This window comes from Schistocerca piceifrons, chromosome 4 (genome assembly GCF_021461385.2).
Source record: "Schistocerca piceifrons isolate TAMUIC-IGC-003096 chromosome 4, iqSchPice1.1, whole genome shotgun sequence".
NCBI classification, from domain to species: domain Eukaryota; kingdom Metazoa; phylum Arthropoda; class Insecta; order Orthoptera; family Acrididae; genus Schistocerca; species Schistocerca piceifrons.
In genome coordinates this window covers 39169049-39195970 of record NC_060141.1, presented here as the reverse complement: position 1 = coordinate 39195970, position 26922 = coordinate 39169049, and the positions used below count along the sequence as shown (strand labels likewise).

Below are 26922 nucleotides of genomic sequence, written 5' to 3'. Positions count from 1 at the left end.
ATCTTGACACGTCTTCTTTACGGTAAGTAGCAATCTGTCTTTTCCTACCTATCTCACATGGTTTGTCATGTTTTTATTACTCATTCAGTCAACCTGTGGCTTAGTGAGAAACAAATATACTAACGACACCATTAAAAGACAATTACTACATCCCTCATCTTCAATAAAGCTCGTTTAGTATATGTTAGGTGTCTCAAAACATTTATAGCTTGCTCTCAACAGATGTCTGTGTGTCTCCCTCCATACATTACTGTGTGAAAGTACCTTGAGACTCTGCTTAAAAATGCTTAACAATGGCTAACTATAGATATCTGAGACAAGTAACAGTAATTAAAGCTTTCTTATAGTATAATGGTAATTTTTCACATAACTACAACAGAAATTAGTGCCATATTTTCTTTGTTCTTAAATTTTTCTCTTTTCCTCAAATTTCAAGAAAGGTGTCACTGAGGTTTGACATGTAGCACTCATTTTGTTGCAATGAAGAAGCATAACTAGTGAAGGATTTACCCCCTGAGACTAACAGCAAAAGTCCTCATCTTCCTTCATGTAGCTCAAACCATATTTTGTCATGCTTTAAGTGCTTTATAATATGTCTAAGACTGATTCTTAGAATAAATTTTTTACTCTGCGGTGGAGTATGAGCAATTTTTAAACCTCTGCACATTCAAATGGTGTGCAGAACTGAGACTCTAACCTGAAGCTTACACGTTTACAAATTTCTCTAGGCACAATTTGGTACCAGCCTCACAACTTCATTTCTGCCACTGCCTCTGTCCTGCTTTACACACTTCACATAAGCTCTCTTGCCTATTTTCCTGGACTAGTACTTCAAGAAGAACAGATGTCAAAGAGAAATAGCTCAGCCAAAGCCACAATGAATCTACCACTCTGCAGTGGAGGGTGCACACTTTTGAAACTTCATCAGACCAGGACTCAAACCATTGACCTCCCATTTTTCCAGCTATGCTCATACCAACTGAGTTCTCCAACTCACTTTCAGAAATTCAATTCTTCCAGTTCTTCTACCCTACTTTCCAAACATCTCAATCTCAAAAACACGTGCCGAAGTTACAATCCCAAAAGAAACTATGTCACAGAGAAATAATTTAGCTGCAACTCAGGAGTTGTTTTACACTGCAGCAAAGTGTGTGTTATTTTGAAACTTACTGACAGATTATAACTATCTACCAGATAGATACTTGAGCCCAGAATTTTTCTTTTTCTTGACTGTGCTGTCCAGCTGCAGCTGGAGATTGGCCCTTGCCATGCCAGTTCTGCCAGTAGCTCCTTCTACTTTCCAGACTTTATGTCTACATCCATACTTGGCAAGCCACTGTACTGCCCACAGTTGAGAAACAAACAAGCAACAGGAATGCGCCTCCAACTCAGTGATATGCTCTTGAGAGAAAAGTGCGCACCATTCTAAAAACATTTTTGTGAATGTATTTACATGAACATGTAAATTTGACTCACTCAAACCGATTCAAATGACATAAATATATTAAATCATCTCACCTCTTCAGTACACTGATATTTCCAGAATAATGTCAAGTTAAATTCTTCATTTATGTATACAGGATGTCAGTACTGCTGCATCATCAGTTCAGTAATACCGGTACTGTGTGTGCAACTTTTGAACTGCATTTTTTTTGTCACAATATACATTTCATTTTATTCAGTTAAAAACATGGCCAATGAATTTTATTGCTTTTAATGTGGATGTGATGTCTGGTTTTCACTAGAACTTTCATCATAAGAAATAAAACGAAAATGGGAGACCACAAATGGCAAACAGTGAAATGCAACACGCTGACCTTGCCAGTAAAAGAACACTTTTCATATGGGCAACAGCCCAAACGGTGGGGAGTCACAGGAGGGAAGGAAGAGAGGAGAAGGACCACTTCCCTGCTGCCCGTCTTACCCCTCACAGGCATTCTTCTTTGGATGCCTACTGTACTCTGCACGGAGGAGGTACTATGCGCCAATATCAGTGATATTCTGTCCTATCGCATTTGTGTATCAAGTGAGGGAAAAATACTGTCTGTTTGACTCTGACAGGCCCTACTCTCTCTTACATTATTCTCACAATATTTATGTGGCAGCACAACAGTCACACAGTCTCCTTCAGACACAGATTCTCTAAATTTACCGATCAGGCTTTCACAAGCATTGTGTCTTCCTTCTTCCGAGGACTCCTAACTGAGTTGTCAAAGGACACACACATTTGTGTGTGAGCTATACTTACCTGCTATGATCCCATCAGTGTGGCTCTGAATTTGATTACCGCCTATTCTCATGCCTAACTGATGTGGGCTCAAAACACTGCATCAATACACTAGAACTGGTCACACTAGCAACTCACATGTGATTCCTTTTACAGCTGCATCCCACTTTCCAAAAACCCTAGTAATAAATCTTAGTCTTACATGCACCTTCCCTAATACTGATTTTATGTAATCATTCAATTTCATACGGCATTGTAATGTTACTCCTAAACAAATATATAATGTGACAGGCTCAAGCTGTACATCATTGATCTTCTAATTGTATACAATCACGTTCTTTTTCTTTGTTGTAGCCATTACATTACACTTACATTTAAAGATAGCTGCCATTCGTTACATTCTCCTGCATAGCCTTCTGGATTAGCACTCCTTGAAAAATGAAAAGTGCTGGGAAATAGTTGATCCATAGCCAAGGAGCTGTTTCTGGCTAGACTTTTACATTCTGTAATAGAGGATGAAAAGGTCTGAAACTTCCTGACAGATCGAAACTTTCTGCCAAACCGGGACTCGAGCCGGGAGCCTTGCTATGCTCTTACCAAGCTATCCAGGCCTGACTCACAACTGACCTTCACAGTTTCAATTCTACCAGTATCACTCTCCTACTTTCCACATTCAGCAACAATTTTTTTGTTGCTCAAATAGATAAAAGCCTCACAGACAAAAGAACCTTATTTTTTTATATCAGTCTTCATCTACACTATGGTATAAAGATAGGGCACTTACTGAGACATCAAGCGATCACAAAGTCATTGTTTAAAATTATTAGCAAAAATCTCAAAATTCCTGGACTGATTTCATTCAAATTTTTATACGCTCTCTAATAAATGTTTGGGCAGATGCAGGCTACATAGTTTTGGTCTGATTTATATGGTATATAAATATATGCACTGCCACCAGAAATCAAGCACTGAATATATGTATGTTGTAGTTGTTGTAGCATTCAGTCAGAAGACTGGTTTGATGCAGCTCTCTTTGCTACTCTATCCTGTGCAAGCCTCTTCATCTCCAAATAACTACTGCAACCTGCATCTTTCTGAATCTGCTTAGTGTATTCATCTCGTGGTGTCTGTCTACAATTTTTATCCTCACATTTCCCCCCAATACTAAATTTGTGATTGCTTGATGTCTCAGTAAGTGTCCTATCAACTGATCCCTTCTTTTCATCAAGTTTTACCACAAATTTCTTGTCTCCCAAATTCTGTTCAGTACCTCATCATTAGTTATGTGACCAACCCATCCAATCTTCAACATTCATCTGTAGCACCACATTTCAAAAGCTGCTATTCTATTTTTGTTTATCATCGATGTTTTACTTCCACATATGGCTACACTCCAGATTAATACCTTCAGAAAAGTCTTCCTAACACTTAAATCTATAACCAATGTTAACAGATTTCTCGTCTTCCAAAATGTTTTTCTTGTCATTGCCAGTCTACATTTTATATCCTCTCTACTTCAGCCATTATCAGTTATTTTGCTGACCAAATAGCATAACTCACTGACTACATTAAGTATCTCATTTTCTAATCTAATTCTCTTAGCATCCCCTGATTTAATTTGACTACATTCCATTATCCTTGTTTTTTTGTTGATGTTCATCCTATATCCTCCTTTCAAGACACTGCCCATTCTGTTCAACTGCTCTTCCAAGTCCTTTGCTGTCTCTGACAGTATTACAATGTCATCGGAAAATCTTAAAAAATTTTATTTCTACTCCCTGAACTATAATTCCTACTCCAAACTTTTCTTTAGTTTCTTTTACTGCTTGTTGAATGTACAAATTGAATAACATCTGGGACAGGTTACAGCCCTGTATCACTCCCTTCTCAACCACTGCCTCCCTTTCATACTACTCAACTCATATAACTGCCATCAGCACTGTATATAATATATGAAGAGGAAACACTGATAGCAAAAATCTCGAAAATTTATTGATACGCACACACACACACAAAACTTTAAAAAGAAATTGTATAGACAACCATGTGTCTTCCTCACAGTTGTTTTTAACACAAAACATCAAAGTTATGGCTTAATGACAATATGAAAAGGATAAATTGCAACTCACTATATACGAAAGATGTTGAGCTGCAGACAGGCACAACAAAAAGACTACTATACACGTAAGTTTTCAGCCAGAAAGTCTTCTTATGATACAGGCAACATACACAATACATTAATGCAAATGCAGCTTACACACACATGACAACTGTCTCTGTCTTCTGAAGTCAGACTGTGAGTAACTGTGCATGATGGCATAAACAATCTGGGTGGTGGGGTACAGAGGAGGATGGCGCTGGATGGGGGAGGGAGAGCAGGGTGTGCTTGGGGGATGGTAAAGTCCTGTTTTTGGGAGCATACAGGGACGAGATAGAATGGTCGTAGGGCAACTGGGTGCAGTCTACATCTACATCTACATCTACATCCATACTCCCCAAGCCACCTGACAGTGTGTGGAGGAGGGTACTTTGAGTACCTCTATCCGTTCTTCCTTCTATTCCAGTTTATTTTGTCAGGAGGTTAGATGGAAGGCCAGGTGGGAGCAGAAAAGGAGAGAAGTAAAAAGACTGTGGGTGCCCTTATGGAAATAGAAGGCTGTGGAGTTGGAACAGGGAAGGGGATAGATGAGTGAATGACAATGACTAAAGGTGGTTAAGGACAATAGGGTTATGGGAATGTAGGATACATTGCAGAGAGAGTTCCCACCTTCGCAATTCTGAAAAGCTGGTGTTGTTAGGAAGGATCCAGATGACACAGGCTGTGAAGCAGTCACTAAAATGAAGGACACTGTGTTGGGCAGCATGCTCAGCAACTGGGTGGTCAATGTCTTTTTCAGTGGCCATTCATGTAGAGAGACAGCTTGTTGGCTGTCATGCTCATGTAAAATGCAGCACAGTGATTGCAGCTCAGCTTGCAGATCACGTAACTGGTTCCCACAGATAGCCCTGCCTTTGATCGGAAAGGTGATGCTTCTGATCCATCCGACAAAAGTATTCAACTGCCCATCAAATCCACACAAGCTCCTTGTTCACCTGTACACAGCCCCTGCTCCCGACACCTTACGTCATGCCTCATATCCCAGTAACAGACCTAAGTGAAAGCCCTGTCCCATACATCCTCCCACCACCACCTACTCCAGTCTGGTCACCAGCATCACTATCCCATTAAAGGCAGGGTACCTGAAACCAGTTATGTGATCTACAAATTACACTGCAATCACTGTGTTGCATTCTATGTGAGCATGACAACCAACAAACTGTCTGTCCGCATTAATGGGCACGAACAAACTGTGGCCAAAAAATAACTGGATCATCCAGTTGCTGAGTGTTCTGGCCAATACAACATTCTTTATTTCAATGACTTCTTCACAACCTGTGCCACCTGAACCCTTCCCACTAACACCAGCTTCTCTGAATTGTGCAGATGTGAGCTCTCCCTGCAATACATCCTACATTCCTGTAACCCCCATGGCCTCAATGCTAGTTAGCCACTGTCCATCACCCACATTCCCACTCCTGCATCACACAGCCTTCTATTCCACCAACATACCCATGCTTCTCTCCAACTGCACCTAGCTGCACTATCCTCTCCCCACCCCATTCCTGGATTCTCCCACAAACAGTGCTCTACTGTCCCCCACCCATACCCTGCTCTCACTCCCCCTTCCCATCCCAACCACTACACACAGCTGCTCACAGTATGGCCTCAGTAACCAGAGACAGTGGTCACATGTATGTGAGCTGCATTTGTGTGAATGTGTGTGTGTATGCTGTCTATTTTAGAAGAAAGCTTTCTGGCCAACAGCTTATTTGTTTATGTATAGTAGTCTTTTAGTAGTGCCTGTCCGCAACTCAGCATCTACGCTATAGCATGAGTGGTAATCTGTCCTTTCCATAATATTGTCATTATTCCATCCCAGATTTTTCATTGTTTAAAGTTATGGCTTATTGGCTTATGATTAGAATACTACTATGGAACCTGAATCATTCAAAACTTTGTAATCCTACCCATTCTCAGGTTAAAATTATGCAACATGCTGTCGTTGAAGCTACCATCCTGACATATTGGCAGCAGGACAGGTCGCTCATACCTTGTATATCAATGATCCCAACCAAATTACCCATTCATTTTAAGTGACTTCAATTCCCAATAATGGTTTCATCGTCAATGGCAATAAATGATGTTCAAGGTCAGAGAGAGAGAGAGAGGAACTGAGATGGACTAGGAGGGAGGGGATAGGAAATGTACAAAGAGGAGATGGAGAGAGAGAGGGGGAGGAGGATGTGGAGAGAGGATATGGACAGAAAGAGGTAGAGGAGGTGATGGACAGACAGACATGGGAGGATGAGGAGGTGAACAACGATAAGGAGGAGGAGGAGGAGATGGACAGGCAGATGGGAGGATGTAGGGAGAAGAAGATTAGGACATATATCCCTTTTCCACACATATTTAACAATTACATAACATTGTCGGGTTCAGAGGTAGAATACAAAGAGTATACACGAGGTTCAAGCTCTCAAACATAGGCCGAAAATTACCTTACCCTATTTAGCCCATACAACATTGCAGAGTACTTGCACTCAAATCAAAGCAGCTGAAAATTAAATGTACATACAGTGTTTGCAGCATCAAAATATCTGTTGTGTGTGTGGAAGTGGATGTGCTCACATGCGCGTGTGACTGAGTGTGGGTGAGTGTGTTTATGTGTGAATTTTAAATTGTCGAAGTATCCAGTATCATCATGATATGATCTATGCACAAATAAAGTACTTACTTGCTTAGCTCGAACTGTAAGCCCAACCTCTCACCCCTCTTTAATGTTTGGTCATTTAATTTCCTTATGCTCATATCTGAAAATTTCTAATTATTGACAGAAGCATAGTAGTTTACTCATGAGATTAGTTAGCTGTACTTCATCTAATTACCTTTTTTGTTTTCTCTGCAAACTGTGCAGTGGATTCCAGAACATGTGTCTCATGGATGTCCACAATTTCCCTGTGGAAAAAAAATAAAATGGAGGTGCTTTAAATAGAAAACTGGGAGTAATTTCATAGATTTTAGTTAGATACGTGTTCTTGTGGCTACTTTGCAAAATACCGGTGTATTGTAATGAAGTTGAAAAAAGGTCATTTTACAGAATACTAATTTAATTGGTATTTCAATACAGCTGCATTTGACCATTTACAGATTAGATCACACAAAAGAGAAATATTTAGTTTAATACCACAAGTATAGTCTGTCGGTAAACTTAAGAGCAAGTGAGGCGCCATTCTACCCACCCAGCTACGTCACAAGGCACTTCTACAGGCTGTTTCACAACATAGTACCAGCCCTGCCACTGTACATGCTTTAAATTAGTGGTGACGCAATGTTCAAATATGTCCTGGCTGTGTTTATTTTTAGACAAAAGCGTTAAGACCATACGGAATACAAAAGATGATAGCTCCTTCCGAAACACAACATTGTAGAGTAAATAATATTAAAATAACAATGGAAGTCAGAATTCTACAACAAACATAGAACTGAATGCCTGTTCATGTGAATGTATATTCCTCTACTATTATTCCTAAAACGAACCCCATTGATACAATCAATCTGTAGAATTTAAGTCTTGTTCTTACTTTGTGTTTCAACTAACAGGTAGAAGTTTTCTTTCAGGGGCTGCATTGAAACTTAAAAATTCTTGCCACACAAGAGTGTTTAAAAAGTAACCAGAAATTTATAATTTTGTGTATTGTATTAGTCTGATTTGCACTACTTTTCTTGTCACAGTCTTTGTAAACATGTCTGAAAAGTATGTGTATAATGTTATGCATATTGTGTATTTACTTTGTTGTCAGCAGTCAAGAAGATTACATATGTTTTGGTAGCACCAAAGATTATTTGTTTTGTATAAAAATAGATTAGAGAATCTGCATCAAATTTTGTTATAAGAATGGAATAAAGTGTATGAATTTTTTAGAAATGTTAAGTACTGCTTTTGGTGAGTCTGTTATGAGTAAACCAAGGGCATGCAAGTGGTATAAATATTTCAAAGCAGGCCTTTAAGAACAGCAATTTTACAAGCATGGATGAGATTAAAAATGCACAGTTAAGATACCTATAAACTATCCGGAGGAAACAGTTCCCAAAGTGCTTCGAGAATTGGAAAAACCAACGGCATAAATTTATAGTATGTAATGGGGAATATTTTAAACAGGATAACATTGCTGTAGATTAAGAAATAAAGTTCTTACCAAAAAATAAAAAATTATATGTGAATGCACCTCATATGTCAAGCTTTTTACTTAGAAGTTCAGAATTGGTGTACATGTTTCAAAGGAAATTTCAGCAGTGATTATAATAGCTACTGCACACATGTTTTAAGCAATATATCTTAGAATCAGGTGAATAGTAACTGAGATAGAGATTTAGCGACAGAACACATTCAAACCCTGCTGTTCTATAAGCATCAAAGGTTTTACATGATTGTGAAACAGTCTATAATGATGGGTTTCCTCCCAAAATAATTTGTTTTTCTTCATGGTGACTTCAGTAAACCATGAGGCTTATTTTTGCATTCCTTCCTTACGTGTCCAATTGTGGTGAGGTTGGCGTTTGCATGAATTGCAGCCTTTAGGTTGGGACTGGTGAAAATGAAATGAAATGATCACATGGCATTGTTGGCCGGGAGGCCCCATTCGGGGGGAGTTCGACAGCCGTATTGCAAGTCATTTTCAGTTGACCCCACTTCAGAGACTTGCAAGTCAATGATAATGAAATTATGATGAAAGACACATGACACCCAGTCCCCTGGCGGGAACTGAACCTGGGCCCCTTGCGTGGTAGGCGGTAACGCTACCGTTACGCTACGGAGGCAGACATTGGGACTGGTAATATTAACCAACAGTTCTTTTTGTGTTGCCTCTTTAACACATGCTGTAATAACATTAGAGATGATCAAACACTCCTTACTACACAAATACAGTACCTCCTCTCCTTTGTAGTTTGCACATTTTCTTGCATTGCACAATGATTATCCATCACTTCCAGATACTGAAGTATATCAGTGAGTATACATAGTTAACTGACTGACACTGGCAACTAAGGCCCCACAAACAGAAATGACGTAAATCACTGCACATAGATCTACACTGCTATACAGGTAACAGGCAAATGATTTTGGGTGCCCCTGTAGGCCAGTGGCAGTGTTCTTCCGGGAAAGGCCACTTTCCCCACCAAAAGCACTTGAGTTTACAGACAAGACTATAGCATGTGACACATTTGTGCCAAATAAGCTACAAGTTTCTAAATAATAACTATCCTACAGTATAGAAAAAAATTGCCCTGAAGGAATTTTTTCTCCTTAATTTCAAATTTAAACATACTACCTGTCAGGTGCATATTAACAAAGAGTAAGTGACCAAAGATTTTGGTAGCAGCATTGTTCACTCTTTTCTAAGTTAAAGTGTATGTTACTGAAGATTAATGTAGGCAATTTTTTCCCTTTTTAGTATCATAATTTTTACTATCATTATCCCTTACGAATTTTAATAGATTATTTACAACAAATTAGATGGGAGAAATTATGTACTGTGTGCTGTAGTTAAAATACTTCACTCTTTAAATAACAATATTAGGATAAGTGTAGATTGTTACTCACCATCAAGACGACTTGTTGAGTTGCAGCCAGGCACAATGAAAAGACTGTTACACATTTAGCTTGCCAAAGCCTTCTTTAGAAAAGAAAACACACACATATTCACACAAGCATACACACCTTACGCACAAATGACCACTATCTCCAGCAGCACTGACCGGAAGGCATTGTGGTTGGAGCTGCTGGAGATAGTGGTCATGTTTGCCTGAAGTGTACATGTTTGTGTACATGCGTGTCCGTTTTATTTTCTGTAGAAGGCTTTCGCCAAAAGCTAAGTGTGTAACATTCTTCTCATTGTGCCTGCGTGCAACTAAATGAATCATCGTGATGGTGAGTAGCAATCTACCATTTTCATATATTGTTGATATTCCAACCTGGACTGTCCATTGTTTCATTGTGCCTCAAAAGCAGTCGTGTGTGTGAGGTGTCCTTGCTTGCGTGGGGTTTCTTTTCTGAAGAAGGCTTTGGCAAAAAGCTAGATGTGTAACACTCTTTTCATTGTGCCTGTCTGCAACTCAACTAGACCTCTTTACAGTGAGTAACAATTTATCCTTTCCTAATATTGTTGAAATTCCAACCTGGACATTCCAGTGTTTCCCTCCTTAAACAGTTCTCTATGAATCATCAATGGTGATCAGTACAGCATAATTGTAAAAGAAAACTCTGTTTTTGAACAAAAATGTCGTGATTTATGAAGTCAAAATGCTTTATATATGCCAACAACTGGTGCCGTTTTGGTATTTTATTGTTATAAAATCTGATGAATCACATTATCAGTAGACCAACCTTCCAAATATATATGGTGATTTGCTAAGAATATTTTTATGACTGAGACTGGACACCTTTGGTGTACATTACATTCTCAGAAAAATTAGAAAATGATGTCTTCATTGAAGGAGTCTGTTAACTACTGGCATCACATCAGTCACCTCCCTTATTAAAAAATTTAAAAATTGTGTCTTTTAATAATTCTGTAAAGGTACTCTGAGTTAATGATCCACTATATATTTTAGACATTGTGATCCTTATTATATGATAACAATTCTTTAGAATTACATTGGAAATACCACCAACTCCATTGCAATTTTATTTTGAAAGAGTTTATTATTTTTTAAATTTTAGATTTGGAAGTGGATTAGAGTACCAGGTCACGAAATTTTATAGTAGTTACTTTCTCAACATATTACCTTGATTTTTTATGCTGAATTCCTTGACCATAAGTCTTAACTACAAGGTGTACAACTTTGCTTCTGCCGTTTTTTCTCCAGCATTTGAGGCTTTAATGAAACAAACTGGTTACACATGTATCATTCAAAGTATTTTCCATTGCTGGCCACTACATTCTCCCATCTTTCTGGCAGTGTACGAATCCCGTGTCGAAAAAATTGTTCATCTTTTGAAGAGATCCACGAATCGATCCAATTTGTGACATCTTCATGAGATCGGAAGTGTTGGTCAGTCAAGCCATGTGCCATTGATCTAAACAGGTGATAGTCAGAGGGAGCAATGTATGGAGAATACAGCAGGTGGGGTAGGACTTCCCATTTTAATGTTTCAAAGTTCGTTTTGACCTCTTTTGCAATGTGGCGTTAAACATTTTCGTGCTGCAAAATCACTTTATCGTGCCTCTCACTGTATTGGGGCCATTTGTCTTTTAATGCTCTGCTCAAATGCACTAATTGCATTCGATAACGAGCACCTGTGATTGTTTCATGTGGTTTTAACACCTCATTCGTGCTGCAAAATCACTTTATCATGCCTCTCGCTGTATTGGGGCCGTTTATCTTTTAATGCACTAATTGCATTCGATAACGAGCACCTGTGATTGTTTCACGTGGTTTTAACACCTCACAGTACACAGTGCCGAGCTGGTCCCACGAAATGCAGAGCATGATCTTGGAGCCGTGAATATTCGGTTTGGCCATCGACATGGAAGCATGGCCAGGATATCCCCATGATTTTTTGTGTTTATGGTTATCGTAATGAACCCATTTTTCATCCCCGGTCACAATGCAATACAAAAATCCCTTCCATTTTTGCCTCTGAAGCAACTGTTCATAAACACACAAACGCCATTCAATATATCTTGGTTTCATCTCACATGGGACCCAAGTTCCTTCTTTCTGAATCATGCCCATAGCCTTGTGACATTTGGAAATGGCTTGCTATGTCACTCCCACTAATCGTGCCAATTCTTCTTGAGCTTGACGCGAGTCTTCACTCAGCAATGTCTCCAATTCTGCATCTTCGAAAACATTCTCTCTTCCACCACTATGTCAGTCTACGACGTTAAAATCACCATTCTTGAAGCATTGAAACAACTCACGACATGTTCTTTCACTAATAGCGTCCTTACCATATGTACTTGAGAGCATTCGATTAGACTCAGCTGCTGTTTTCTTCATATTGAAACAAAACAGGAACATCTCCTGCAAATGACGAGAATTAGGCTCGTAAACTGACATTTTCAATCAAGAACAACTTTATGATGCAGAGACAAGTCGACTAATGTTTCAATGAGGTTATGTTGACTGAGGTTCAAGCTAACTGCCTGATGTCTACGATTTGTTTCTTTCGACCGCTACTTACCGCTGTCGCCACCTATCAGCAAATGGTGGAAGCTAAGTTGTACACCTTTTACATATAAGAAACAACAGCTTCTACTTTTGAATTACCATTTATGACTGTTCCATTCAAATCAAGAGCTATGTTGTCCTTTCTTTTATTTACCATATCCCATTAGATTTAATTCACTTATCCCAACTATTAATGTCAGAAATAATATGTATAGTTATTGAGATTTTAATAACTTTTCTTAATAACATGGAATAAATTTTGTAGTTCACACCTAAAGCAGAATCTTTACTTGTTGTTGTTAATACTAAATCTCCCTTTTCCATTTGCAAGAAATTTTAATCCCATTAGTGATCCATGGTTTTTCACTTAGTTTTCTTCTGTTCTTACTAATTAATTTATGGGGAAAACATACATATCATGCAATACATTAAATTTCACTTTGGAATTTTTTTCCTATAAATTTTTCCCAGTTCACTTTTTCCAAGTTACTTTCTGCCCTTTAGCCATAAACTGTTCCAACTCATTGCAATAGTGGTGCATCAGAACTGTATGGCAATACCTTGTTTATTCTAATCACCTGTACATCTTGATCTTAGATCAGCTGATTACTGAAAGCATGTTTATTTGCTCACTTTGATCTTAGTCAGTGCAGATATTACCAAGCAGTTTCTAATATCCAAAAATGTAGGTAAATTAATTACTGAAATCAAACTTATGATCCAAATAATGTTTACACGTAATTTTTCTTCTCAGGATCCTTTACAAAATCTACTTTGAAATTACCACATACCACTATTCGCTTGCTCTTGTTTGAATCTCAGGGATGGGATCTACCACTGTGGTATAGGACTGAAAGGAGTATGTTAGTGAAGGTCTATGCCAGCTGTCTGACAACTCTACACACAGCATCTGCCATCAAGATCCCATCCCTGTGATTCAAACTGTCCTGCAGTCCCTCCCTAAATCCTCAGGCCCCTCACAAGGACTAAAATGTCGTTCCATAGAACTTCTCACCCCACTCAAACCACGTACCCCCACCTTTTACCTTCTTATTAAGATCCTGGCCATTATATAGTTGCTGGCTTCAAAGCACCCACTGAAAATACGTCTGCCATAGTTGATCAGCACCTGCAACTCATAGTACAAAGACTTCCCTCCTATATCAAACATACCAAGCATTTCCCAGATTGTCTGTAATCTGTGCCCATCCCAATCCCACCACACACCTTACTTGTCACCGTCGATACCACCTCCCCCTACGCCAACATCCCCCAAGTACAGGGTCTGTCTGCTGCAGAACATTTCCTCAGTCAGTGCACACTGATTCCAAACATATGATATTCTTCCTACTCACTATAATCAACTTTATGCTTACCAACAACTACTTCAACTTTGAGGGGCAGACATACAAACAGATCAGGGGTACAGCCATGGGAACCAAGATGTCTCCTCCCTATTCCAACTTCTTCATGGGTCACTTGGACAGGGTTCTCCTCAGATCCATAAGTCTTCAGCCTCTGGTTTGGTTTAGCTGCATTGATGACATCTTTACCATATGGACTCATGGTGAGGGTGACCTGTTAAAACTCCTGCAATCTCTGAATACCTCTTTCCAATTAAATTTCACATGGTCGTATTCCAAATCCCGTGCCAGTTTCCTTCATGTTGATCTCATGCTCACCGAAGGCCAGATACACACTTCTGTCCACGTTAAAACCGCTAACAAACAAAAGTATTTGCATTTTGACAGTTGCAATCCTTACCATGTCAAATGTTCCCTCCCATATAATCTTGGCATTTGAGACAAATGTATTTGTTCAGACTCTTTACAGCAATACACCACCATTCTCATCTCAACTTTCACTCGAGGTAATTACCCTACCAGCCTAGTTCAAAGGCAGATTTCCCAGGTTATCATATCCAATCCTTGTAGTGCTGATCCCTTCAAAAAATAACTCTGGGGAACACCACTGGTCATTCTGTATTATCCTGGTCTGGAATGTATTAATCAGCTAATACAACAAGGCAATGACTTCCTAAATCATGCCTGAACTGAGATCCATTCTGTCTGAGATTTTGCCCACCACACCCAGAAGAACTTTTTGTTGCCCTCCCACTCTCCGTGATATTCTTGTCAGAATCTATGCTCCTTCTGCATCTTCCTATCCTATGGCCCTACTCCTGTGGCTGTCCCTGCTGCAAGACTTCCACTTTGCACCCTCCTACCACCACTTATACCAGCCCTGTAACTGGCAAAACATGTACTATCAAAAGGAGAGCCACCTGTGAAATGACACATGTTATATACCAGCTGTTATATAAACACTGTTCAGCCTTTTCATCGGCATGACTACCAACAGATTATCAGTTAGGATGAATGGGCATAGGCAGAGGGTGTATACTGGCAGCATGCAACATCCTGTTGCAGAGCATGTTCTAAAACATGACAATTGTGATCTCGGTGCCTCTCCCTATACTTTTGCCAAAATTCCACTCCAATCCATCCCCAAAGCACCACACTCATTCCGTTTCTTTCCTCTGTTACACCATCCTATTTGTCTCCTTGGAACTTTTCTCTATTTCCTATCTGTTTATTGAATTCTGTACCCTCCCCAAGCTCTCCTTTTTCTCTCTGCATTCCTGCCAGCATGCTTATCTCTGGAGCTATCCCTGCACGAAGCTGCTTTTGTCACCTCAGTACATATTATCTTTTCTAATCTACACTGCTACCCTTTCCCTATTCCATACCACTTTCATTTCTCTGCCATCCATCCTACCTGTGATCACTACTCGTGTCTGGTGGCTGTGTGAGGAAAGGAGAGGGGCAGTTTGTGTGTATGTTGTGTGTGTGTGTGTGTGTGTGTGTGTGTGTGTGTGAGAGAGAGAGAGAGAGAGAGAGAGAGAGAGAGAGAGAGAGAGAGAACGTGTGTGAGGGAGAGAGGGGGGTTTTTCAAGAGGGGCATTTGCATGGCATTTATGGGAGCTGAGTGAATGACTGTGCTATCTTTAACAAACAACAATGAAAGCTAATTACTCTTCTGTCCTATTTGAATGTGCCTGTCTAGTGTCTGCTACCTCCTCTACGTGATGACTAGTAGGCTATCATTTTGTGCATATTAACAATTATGGAATGCATAGCCTGCTACTCACCATAAAGAGGACACATTGAGTTGCAGACACACAACAAAAAGACAGTTAGACACTGAACTTTTGAACAAAGCCTCCTTCAGAAAAGAAAGGAAAACACACACACACACACACACACACACACACACACACACACACACACACACAGGCATCCACAAAAGCAGGAACACCTCATACCCATATGACCACTACCTCCGGCCACTCTGACCAAACTGTATATTGTATTTTATAAAAGATTTTCTGTCTCCGGACTTACAATGTGTTACAATATCCTTCCACCCAATGATGAAGTCCAAATCTGACTTCTCCAATACAACTGCTGGGCTTTTATTGCTATAATTATTAGCAGACAGTTCACCTTATTTCATCTTTTCTGATCTCCATATTCTCTCTTACCCCTTCCATACTGTGGCTCAGAATCTTCTCGTGTTTTGGATTTAAATTAATAACAGCAAGAAAAACACAAAACAGAAATGACTGGTCTAAGAAAAATAAAATTAAACAAACGAGACACTGCAAAAAGTATCAAACTGTAATAACAACAGCTGGAACATGCAGCAACAACATGAAATCTCAGCCCCAGGAAAGCAGCAGTAGTTATCTAGTTTCTGGTGCTGAAGTTCAGTTATAACACTTGGAATTTTCTCTTGTCACTCCTATGAGTGTAATACATTACATACAGACCAAAAATTATAGGCTGCAGAAGTATTTAATGTCACAATTTTCATTGTTGTTGTCTTCAGTCCTGAGACTGGTTTGATGCAGCTCTCCATGCTACTCTATCCTGTGAAAGCCTCTTCATCTCCCAGTACCTACTGCAACCTACATCCTTCTGAATCTGTTTAGTGTATTTATCTCTTGGTCTCCCTCTACGATTTTTACCCTCCAGCCTTCCAATGCTAAATTTGTGATCCCTTAATGCCTCAGAACATGTCCTACCAACCGGTCTCTTCTTCTTGTCAAGTTGTGCCACAAACTCCTCTTCTCCCCAATTCTATTCAATACCTCCTCATTAGTTATGTGATCTACCCACCTAATCTTCAGCATTCTTCTGTAGCACCACATTTCGAAAGCTTCTATTCTCTTCTTGTCCAAACTATTTATCGTCCATGTTTCACTTCCATACATGGCTACACTCTATACAAATACTTTCAGAAACGACTTCCTGACACTTAAATCTATACTCGATGTTAACAAATTTCTCTTCTTCAGAAACACTTTCCTTGCCATTGCCAGTCTACATTTTATATCCTCTCTACTTCATATTGTCATAATAATAATAATAATAATAATAATAATAATAATAATAATTTCATATGACTCAACGGCCAAATGTAAGTCTTTCTTTGTCATAAAAAGGGTGACTCCATGAGCATGATGGATGCATGACAAAAGCAAATGATCTGTCTAGGAATATGACATTTGCAAGAATAATGTACCAATATTACAAACAATAAACCACAGTAACTGTCTGTTCATCCCGTAAGAAACGTGTTCTCCTGGTTTCTTGCAAAACAATCCTTCACCTATGAAATTTGGTGTATGAATTTTCAGTTCTATTATTATGAGATGTCTTACACTTGCACACAAATTGAAATGTGAACTCAAAATTGTGCTGATAATACTTACTTCATAACTAAAATAGAAATTTGCACCAAATGACATGAAAGATATTTTGTGACCTAATGAAACGTTGAAGGTCAAGTAGTAAACAGCTGTTTTGAATGCTCAATAATCAAATAGCAGAAAATATAATAAGTAGAAAAAGAGACTTTCACTTTTAAAAAATTTCAAATTTTCTTCTGAGGCAGAATATATAAAGACAGACACATAGAATACTATTTCACTTAATGCACAAAAAAAGACTGTGATTTTAGAATCTGAAATTCACAGCATAAATTATAGTCTTCTGGAAAAAATAAGTACCTTTTCCTCTCTGTCTCAAAAACTGTGTCGACAACAGTTTCTTCTGTTTTTGGCTTCTTCTGTGTTTTTACTCTCTCCAGTTTTATCTTTGCATGCTGCTCTGTGCCTCTCTTAACTTCCAGTTTTTGGCGCTCCTCAAGAGTCAATTCTGCAAACAAATTTTGATGTAAGAGTGCAGTGTGAATGTAAATTTAATCTTATAACACACTTTCATTTTTCTGACATGTTATTTACCTTGTACAAACAATTCTGCTTTTGTTTCAGTTACTCCAACTTCGCTAGCTGCTTTGCAGATGTAGGTTCCTTCATCTTCTGGGGTTACTTTTAGTATTTGACAAGTAGTTTTGTTGTTTCTAATTCTAATTTGAATATTCCTTGTATTACGAAGAATTTTGCCATTCTTATACCAGGTTATATCTGAAAAATATTAAGACAATACTAAGCATCATTCTTTGATATGTGAAATACCAGTCCTGCCAGTAGTATGCCCCAATTCTTACTAAACACAAAGAGCTTTTCTTAAATATGTAGGTACTGAAAATGTATGGCCAACTTTGAAGATAAAGTCATCACGTGATGACTACATGAAGAGACAGATGGGTGGACGAAGGCAGAGGAGGAGAAGGAGAAAGAGGAAATAGAGATTTTTAGAGTATCTCTAGCTGTTAACTACCAAATAGATTAACATTTTTACTCAGCTAGAAGCCTTTTTTATGCTACTACAATCATACAATCATTTTCAGTGTCTTATTTATTATTTGCCAGACACGCCCTACATATATAGAAAGAGACCCATATTTTCATGCAGCTTTTTTCATATGCAGCACTTGGATCAGTCTTGAGTAAGTTATCATGCCTTTACAATGTGCTTTCCAGTAAGAAAGCTATTATCATAGCTATTGCAAACTGTTTTCATATATTTCATGCACACTGAAAACATATGACTCATTCTGGAGGATACTTTGCAAACTGAAAGGACTGCTGCTAAATTTAAGTTTGATTGCACAAAACTAAACAAGCCCAGTTTTATTCGGTAACATGGACACAAATGCTATCACAACATAACAAAATAATAGTGATATTATAAGTGTAAGTATTTGGAGCCGTTAATTGTATACAGCCTTGGGGTGAATTTCAGCCAGTGAAACAGCTCACTAGTCCCATGAGGTTCTGTAATACCCACTGACATTTGGTGGAGCTTTTTAATGTTAACAAGAAGTGATTATTTTGATGTATACATTTCATTTCAGAAAAAGGTCATGAGAGGTGTAGCACAAAATCAGTCTGAGAAATGTGGGAAAGAAATCCATGGTAGCAGATGACGTAATTTAAGGCTGTCAGAAAAATGTGCACCACTGAACCATTACAGCTGTGAATCTATGTTATCTTGCAAATAACCAAGCAAGATGGTGTAAAGGTTAAAACACTCAACCTAAATTTGGAAGGAGTGATATTCAAATCCCTGGTGGCCATCTAGACTTACATCTAGATTTATTTTTTATGTAGTTTCCTTAAATCCATTAAAGGGAGTGCAAAAATAGTTCTTTTCAAAAGGACACAGTTTTTTATTTTAATTGTCATTAATTTTTTCACCTTATCAATGTCCAGTTCCATTCAGAATTGTACACCATATTATTTACATTTCAGCAAACCTCAATCATGTCTGTCAAAAATACTGTATGGACATTAAAACTCTGGCAACAGAACCGAGTGCAATTCAAACCATAGCACTGCATGTGAAGGACTGCGCCTGAGTATATTTTGGACTGCCATTTTCATGACAAGCACGCCACCTATTGCTCAATGACTGGACTAGTTTCATACAAGAACAATGTACATACAATTCACTAACCAACCCTTAGCAGGGACTGTCTTCTGTTGTTAACTGCTAGAATTATTTTGAAAGAGACAGTAGTGAACGTAGGAACTGCTGTCATGATTGACTGAGCCACAGTGCAATTCCATTTTTTTTATATTCATTTGCATATTATTTATTGTTTGGAGTTTGTTCTAGTTCTGCTTCAAAAATGACACATTTGTTGAGCAAAGGAAGAAATTTTGGAAGCTCTAAAGACAGAATCAATTATAGTGGATCAGAGGGAGAATCTGATTGGGAACAGTCTGACGAAGATTCATATTCAGGTAAATTGTATTTTTCTACAATTTTTCATCATTAATATCATCACTACAAATTCTGCTGCTGTAATTACAGTTTAGATATTTTTTATAAGTCTTCCTTTCATCCTTTTTGCAGATGAATCTCATAAGAGAGCAGCATCCAACATAGGTTTCTGAGATTTGTTTAGAGGAGGTGAAACAATCTGTTGGCAAAGCAAGCAGGAAAGAAACAATGATTCACTCATTTTCAAAGCTCTGTATTTTCCAAAGTATTACATGTACAAATATGACTGATGTGTAAACAGAATTGTAAGCTCACCAAGCTTTAATTTTGCACTCTTCAAATGTTCTGTATGTGCCCTTTTCTTCACACAGCAAGCATCCAAGATGTAGTCAAGTTCATTCCAAACCTTATGTAACAACATCATCTCAATTTTCATCACAGCAGCAGTGATGTGTTCTCTGAGGAGCTCCAGTGCTCTTGGCAGTGGGGGTATGTAAACATGGTCCTTAATGTACTCCCAATGGAAAAAGTCATAAGATGTAGGTCAGGAAACCTGGGGGCAAAGGGAGCAGAACCAAATCATTTTCACCGCAACATCCAATCCAGTGATGCAGCGATTTTGATACGATGAACTTCAATGTTCCAATGAGAGGGTGTCCCATCTTGTTCGAACCTGAAATTCTTGGAATCAGCAGTCAGCTGTGGAAACAACACAACTGCAGCATACAAGGTAAGAACCTGTTTTAAAAATACCCATTCAGCTTTGTCTCTGAAATTGCACAGAAAACATTAACCTTCAGCGAATATCATTCAGGCACCACAATTTCATGAGGATGTTCAATGCTCCATGTCCTCACATTGTGGTGATTAACCTCTCAAGATAAATGAAAGGCTGCTGCATCACTGAATGTCATCTTGGAGGCAAAAATTTTTATGCTGAAGTACTTCGTACATTGTGATGCAAAATTGAAGGCACCAGCCATAAATTTCTGGTTTTAATTGTTGCATGATCTGCAGACGGTACAGTCTGCAAAGCAGCCACCATCACAAAATCTTCCACACAGTTTGCTGCAGCATTCTAAGTTCGTGGCTTGCAAGTACAGTTGATTTTTTTGGGACTATGTACAAAACTCTCCCTGACCCTCTACATGGTTGGACCTGGCGCACTTGGTCAACTGGCACTTTTCTGTTTACAGAGACAACTAGTGTCTCTAAATTGAAAATATCAACACACAGTGCTCTGATAACATGGCCATTCTTGTCCATAATTATTTCTGAATGCACACTACACTGTTTCAACAGATGAACATCTCACATATTCCAACACACAAAAACTTCTTTCCTGCTTTGTCACCATTTTGTCGAGGCACTGCACTCAACACCAATTGAGGGGAACAATGGAAAGTCCGTGAGTTTATGGTTCAATAAATACACAATCATATTTATACATGCAAAACTTTGGAAAATGCAGAACTCAGAAATTAATGAATCATTTATAGTATTCTGGAATATCAAAGAACTAAAATAAAGGTGAAGAATAAACCTTGAATCTCTGTCCTTTTCAGCATGTACTGCCTTTTAAGATATTTCAAAGATAAATGTGCCAGTAACATTTTAAATAATGACATAAATGGCTGGTTTACTGAGCCTGAAATTTTGCTAAGTGGACCTCAAAAGTGTTAAGAAACTACATTAGTATTTGAAAGAAGCTCGGTTTAGTTCTCCATATAGCCTTCTATTTTCAGTGGTTTCATTAAATCAAGTCTGGCAAACACTAGCCTTTTCCTTTAACAAGGCCACAGTTGAATCCTTTCCCCATTTCTCTGTCTACCCAGGTACTGCTCTGTCTCCAAACACTTTGACATTGATGAAATGTTAAACCTGAATCTTCATTTAATGTATCTTATACCTGGGATAGCAGAGAATTCTACTATGAATCTTACAATTGAGAAAAGAAAGGAAAAGAAAACCCTTAATTTCTCAGACAAAATAGTACAAAATGAAAATAAAGCAAGAAATGGAGAATAAAATATGTGGGGAGACTGTAAAAGACTGAGTAAATGTCAACAATGTAGCAAAAGATAGATTTCTACTTACTGTACAGAAGACACGTCAAGTTGCAGACAGGCACAATTAAAAGACAGCCACATATAGCCTTTGTCAGTAAAGAGAGAGACAAACACACAATATTTACTCACACACACACACACACACACACACACACACACACACACAAGCAAGCACGCCTCATGCAGACACGACCACCAACTCCAGCCAGCTCGGTCTAGAATGAAACATCAAGTGGGATGCACGCAGCAAACTGGAGGGGGTGGGGAAGGAGAAGGGATAGTAGCGTACAGGTGGGGAGAGAGATGGACACTGTTTGGTGGAGTGTGCAGGGACTAAACTGTCAACAGGTCCAGCGTTAGGAGGTTGTGGGCCAGAGACGTGGGGGAAAAGGAACAAAAAATGAGAGAAGCAAAGATGTTCAGATGCGTTGGCAGACAGCTGTGAATAAACAGGGTGGGAGACAAAAATGGGGAGGCGATGATAGGACAGAAGAAGTGGAAACTGTTGGGTGGGGGGTGTGGGGACAGTAAGTTACCTTAAGATGAGACAGGGATAATTACAGGAGCGGAGAATGCGTTGTAAGAATAACTCCCATCTGCGTACTTCAGAAATTTTGGTGGTGGAGGAAAGGATCCTAATGGCTCAGGTAGCAAACCAGCCACTGAAATCAAGTTTGATATGGTCAGTGGCATGTCGCTGGCGCTGGGAGCTGCCAGTTGTGTGTGCATGAGGTGTGTGTGTGTGTGTGTGTGTGTGTGTGTGTGTGTGTGTGTGTGTGTTTCTTTATTGATGAAGGCTGTGGCCAAAAGCTGTATGTGAGTGTCTTTTACTCGTGCCTGTCTGCATCTTGAAGAGTCTTCTTTACAGTAAATAGTAATCTATATTTTCCTACATTGTTGGTATTTCTGCCTTAAGTTTGAATTGTTTGAATAAATGTCATTGTGAGTAGAGAAGTACGGTGTAACAAGATAACATGCCCTGAAATAAAAAATCCAAAGGGAAGAGTTAACTGGTAAGAGTGAAAGCAATTTGCATTAAAAGACGTTCAAATCTAACTATAAAAGTGGAAAACTGTATAGTGTAGCAAGAGCAAAATTCATTTGAGAAAAACATGAAACTACAAGGTGACAGAATATCCAGCATTACTTATCTTCAAGAGGCAAAAATCCCAGTACTGCTGACACATACACATTTTAGGTCCCTTATGTCTGGACTCACCATCTCAAGAGGTGTATCACTCTCATCCTACGTTTCGAGTGAGCTTCCCCTACTTTCTAACCTGCCCCAACCTTTCATTCTTTTCTCCCTGACGAAAGAACTAACAGATCTGAAAGCTAGTATAGTCTTTTGTACTTTATATGTGGTTATTGGCAATAATGGAATTTCAGCTATTGTAGGTAAATGCTGTCCAGTCTTTGTTTCTTCAGCATGTACCACAATCTGTAATAGGTTGAATCCTGTTCCCTCCATGACCACCAGAATAGACTCTTTGGCATGAATGAGTGCATGAAGTGATCCTTCTCATTCCCTGCTGCCCATTTCCCAAAGGGTACCATTATTTGACTTATGTATGAACTGCTGACAACTAACCAATACCTGTCCTTTGCGTTTACTTCCCCTGACAAGTGACACACTGGACACTCTAACAGGTGAACTATATTGGACTGGCCCAGTTTCAGTGGAAGGCAGCACCTCAAAACTGTTGGTAAGAGAGATGTACAAGAGTTGAATGAAAAGTAATGCCTCCACCTTTGTTAATTGGGTTTGGATGGGAATATTCTAATAAATCAAATGCAGAAATAATCCTTAGACTGTGGTCTTTAATTACCAATATTCACTTTTCCGCATAAACACCAACCAATTTCTGCCAACGATGAACAAGTTTTCTGAAGCCATCACAGAAGAAGTTGACACTCTGTTTCTGCAACCACAGTCTCGCAGTTCTCTCAATGTCTTCATCAGAAGCATAATGATGTCCCCGCAGATTGTCTATCATTATTGGGAACAGATGGAAGTCAGATGGTGCTAAATCTGGACTGTACGGAGGATGCCGTACGATGGTGAGATACAGCCTCTAAAGTTCTGCTGTGGTGGCACGTGAAGTGTGTGGTTTGGCATTGTCATGCTCCAGGAAAACATTTCCCTTTTCCTTTTGGACCCTTGTTGGCCGTCGTTGAAGAGTTCATAGCGTTGTGATGCAATGCTCTGAATTTATTGTTGTTCCACGATCAAGGAAATCAACGTGGGTAACGCCATCTGCATCCCACAAGAGAGAGGAATCTAAGATAAAATTTACTAGGATAAAATTTACTGATCCACTCAAAGCAAGTGTTAATTACTTTGCAGCAGTCAAAGCTATTTCCAGCTGTTTATCAACAGCAACTAACTCATCTCATGCTCAAGAACAGCATTTTCACTGTGGGACTGAGGGCTGCATCTTGAATTTCTTTTTCTGGGGTGTGTCTTTGTGTCGATATTCCATAGACTGATGTTTCAGCTCCGGGTCGTAATGGTGTACCCACGTTTCGTCTCTTGTCACAATCAAATGGAGAAAGGTGTCACCTTCATTCTTGTAACACGAGAGAAGTTCCTGGCAAATTTCAAGTCTGCGCACTTTCATTTAAGGAGTCAGCATCTGGGGTACGCATCGTGCACAGATCTTCCGATAGCCAAGCAAAGCAATAATGTGACCCACATCTTCCTGTGAAATGCTGATTGTGCTTGCAGTTTCTCTCTGGGTGATAAGGCAACTGTCCTGAATCAATCTGTCAACATTTTGCTTGTAAAACCAGGTAGTTGCAGTCACAGGACATCCAACTCTTAGTTTGTCATGCAGGTCATGCATTACGCGAGATATATGTGGGCGGTAGTAATATGTTGCCCATCTTCCCGGAATGTGCTCTCTTGTAATTTCGATAATAAACCTCTCCGTATTGCGTAACGCCTTTCTTGAAGTGTCCGCCACTGGAGCTTGTTCAGCATCTCCGTAACGCTCTCGCGCTGACTAAATGTCCCCATGACGAATCGTGCTGCTTTTCGCTGGATCATGTCTATCTCTTCTATTAATCCAACCTGGTAAGGGTCCCATACTGATGAGCAATACTCAAGAATCGGACGAACAAGCGTTTTGTAAGCTACTTCTTTCGTCGATGAGTCACATTTTCTTAGAATTCTTCCTATGAATCTCAACCTGGCGCCTGCTTTTCCCACTATTTGTTTTATGTGATCATTCCACTTCAGATCGCTCCGGATAGTAACTCCTAAGTATTTTACGGTCGTTACCGCTTCCAATGATTTACCACCTATGGCATAATCGTACTGGAATGGATTTCTGCCCCTATGTATGCGCATTATATTACATTTATCTACGTTTAGGGAAAGCTGCCAGCTGTCGCACCATGCATTAATCCTCTGCAGGTCCTCCTGGAGTACGTACGAGTCTTCTGATGTTGCTACTTTCTTGTAGACAACCGTGTCATCTGCAAATAGCCTCACGGAGCTACTGATGTTGTCAACTAAGTCATTTATGTATATTGTAAACAATAAAGGTCCTATCATGCTTCCCTGCGGTACTCCCGAAATTACCTCTACATCTGCAGATTTTGAACCGTTAAGAATGACATGTTGTGTTCTTTCTTCTAGGAAATCCTGAATCCAATCACAAACCTGGTCCGATATTCCGTAAGCTCGTATTTTTTTCACTAAACGTAAGTGCGGAACTGTATCAAATGCCTTCCTGAAGTCCAGGAATACGGCATCAATCTGCTCGCCAGTGTCTACGGCACTGTGAATTTCTTGGGCAAATAGGGCGAGCTGAGTTTCACATGATCTCTGTTTGCGGAATCCATGTTGGTTATGATGAAGGAGATTTGTATTATCTAAGAACGTCATAATACGAGAACACAAAACATGTTCCATTATTCTACAACAGATTGACGTAAGCGAAATAGGCCTATAATTATTCGCATCTGATTTATGACCCTTCTTGAAAATGGGAACGACCTGCGCTTTCTTCCAGTCGCTAGGTACTTTACGTTCTTCCAGCGATCTACGATAAATTGCTGATAGAAAGGGGGCAAGTTCTTTAGCATAATCACTGTAGAATCTTAAGGGTATCTCGTCTGGTCCGGATGCTTTTCCGCTACTAAGTGATAGCAGTTGTTTTTCAATTCCGATATCGTTTATTTCAATATTTTCCATTTTGGCGTCCGTGCGACGGCTGAAGTCAGGGACCGTGTTACGATTTTCCGCAGTGAAACAGTTTCGGAACACTGAATTCAGTATTTCTGCCTTTCTTCGGTCGTCCTCTGTTTCGGTGCCATCGTGGTCAACGAGTGACTGTTCAATGCTAAGGCTTCCTGCCAACTGGAGCTGTAGAGAAGAGGTTACGGAACAAGCCAGTACCTGCCAATTACTAATGCGGCCAACTGTTGAAGAGTTACAAAGGTGGAGGCATTACTTTTCAGTCAACCCTCTTATGTAGAACCATGTGTCCTCTGTGGTCCCTGCCTCCATGTACAGAGTCTCTAGACCCATGACTGTCTTGCCCCCAACCACCATCTAGTCGTTGGGTTGTTCCCTACAACCTGGAGGGGAGACAGTATCCATAGGACAGGATAGTACTTGAGGTACCTTTGGTATCTCCAACATATGGCTCTCCATAGTTCTCCTAACACATCCACTCAAAGCAAGTGTTAATTACTTTGCAGCAGTCAAAGCTATTTCCAGCTGTTTATCAACAGCAACTAACTCATCTCATGCTCAAGAACAGCATTTTCACTGTGGGACTGCATTAGGACTGGTGCAATGCTTATCTGAACACTAAACGAGTAACTTTAATCTCACTGTTTATGTTTTAATTACAGGCTCTGCTATGCAACAAAGGTTGTGAGATCCCTGTAAGATCTGAAGCTACGACAGCCACAAGAGTTATTTGCCTTGTAATGAGAGAGGAATCTAAGATAAAATTTACTAGGATAAAATTTACTGATCCCTTGAAGTTTAACTTTGTGTCTCAAATGTTTGTTTATGCTCAGCTAAAAGACTTATATAACGATGTCAAAAACAGTGCTGATTCAGAACAAATACCGAGCGGGGTGGCGCAGTGGTTAGACACTGGACTCGCATTCGGGAGGACGACGGTTCAATCCCAC

The 26922-nt window shown here is 39.4% G+C and overlaps 1 protein-coding gene across 1 annotated transcript in view; it reads right to left on the bottom strand.

Annotated features, from left to right (window-relative positions):
* LOC124795577 (titin) overlaps positions 1-26922 on the bottom strand; it is a 529084-nt gene that overhangs the window by 190469 nt on the left and 311693 nt on the right. Inside the window, exons 88-90 of the mRNA XM_047259648.1 lie at positions 17812-17994; positions 17578-17725; positions 7214-7283 (exon numbers count right to left, since the gene is read on the bottom strand). Of these exons, the coding sequence (XP_047115604.1) occupies positions 7214-7283; positions 17578-17725; positions 17812-17994 (401 nt within the window). The remainder of the gene's footprint in view (positions 1-7213; positions 7284-17577; positions 17726-17811; positions 17995-26922) is intronic.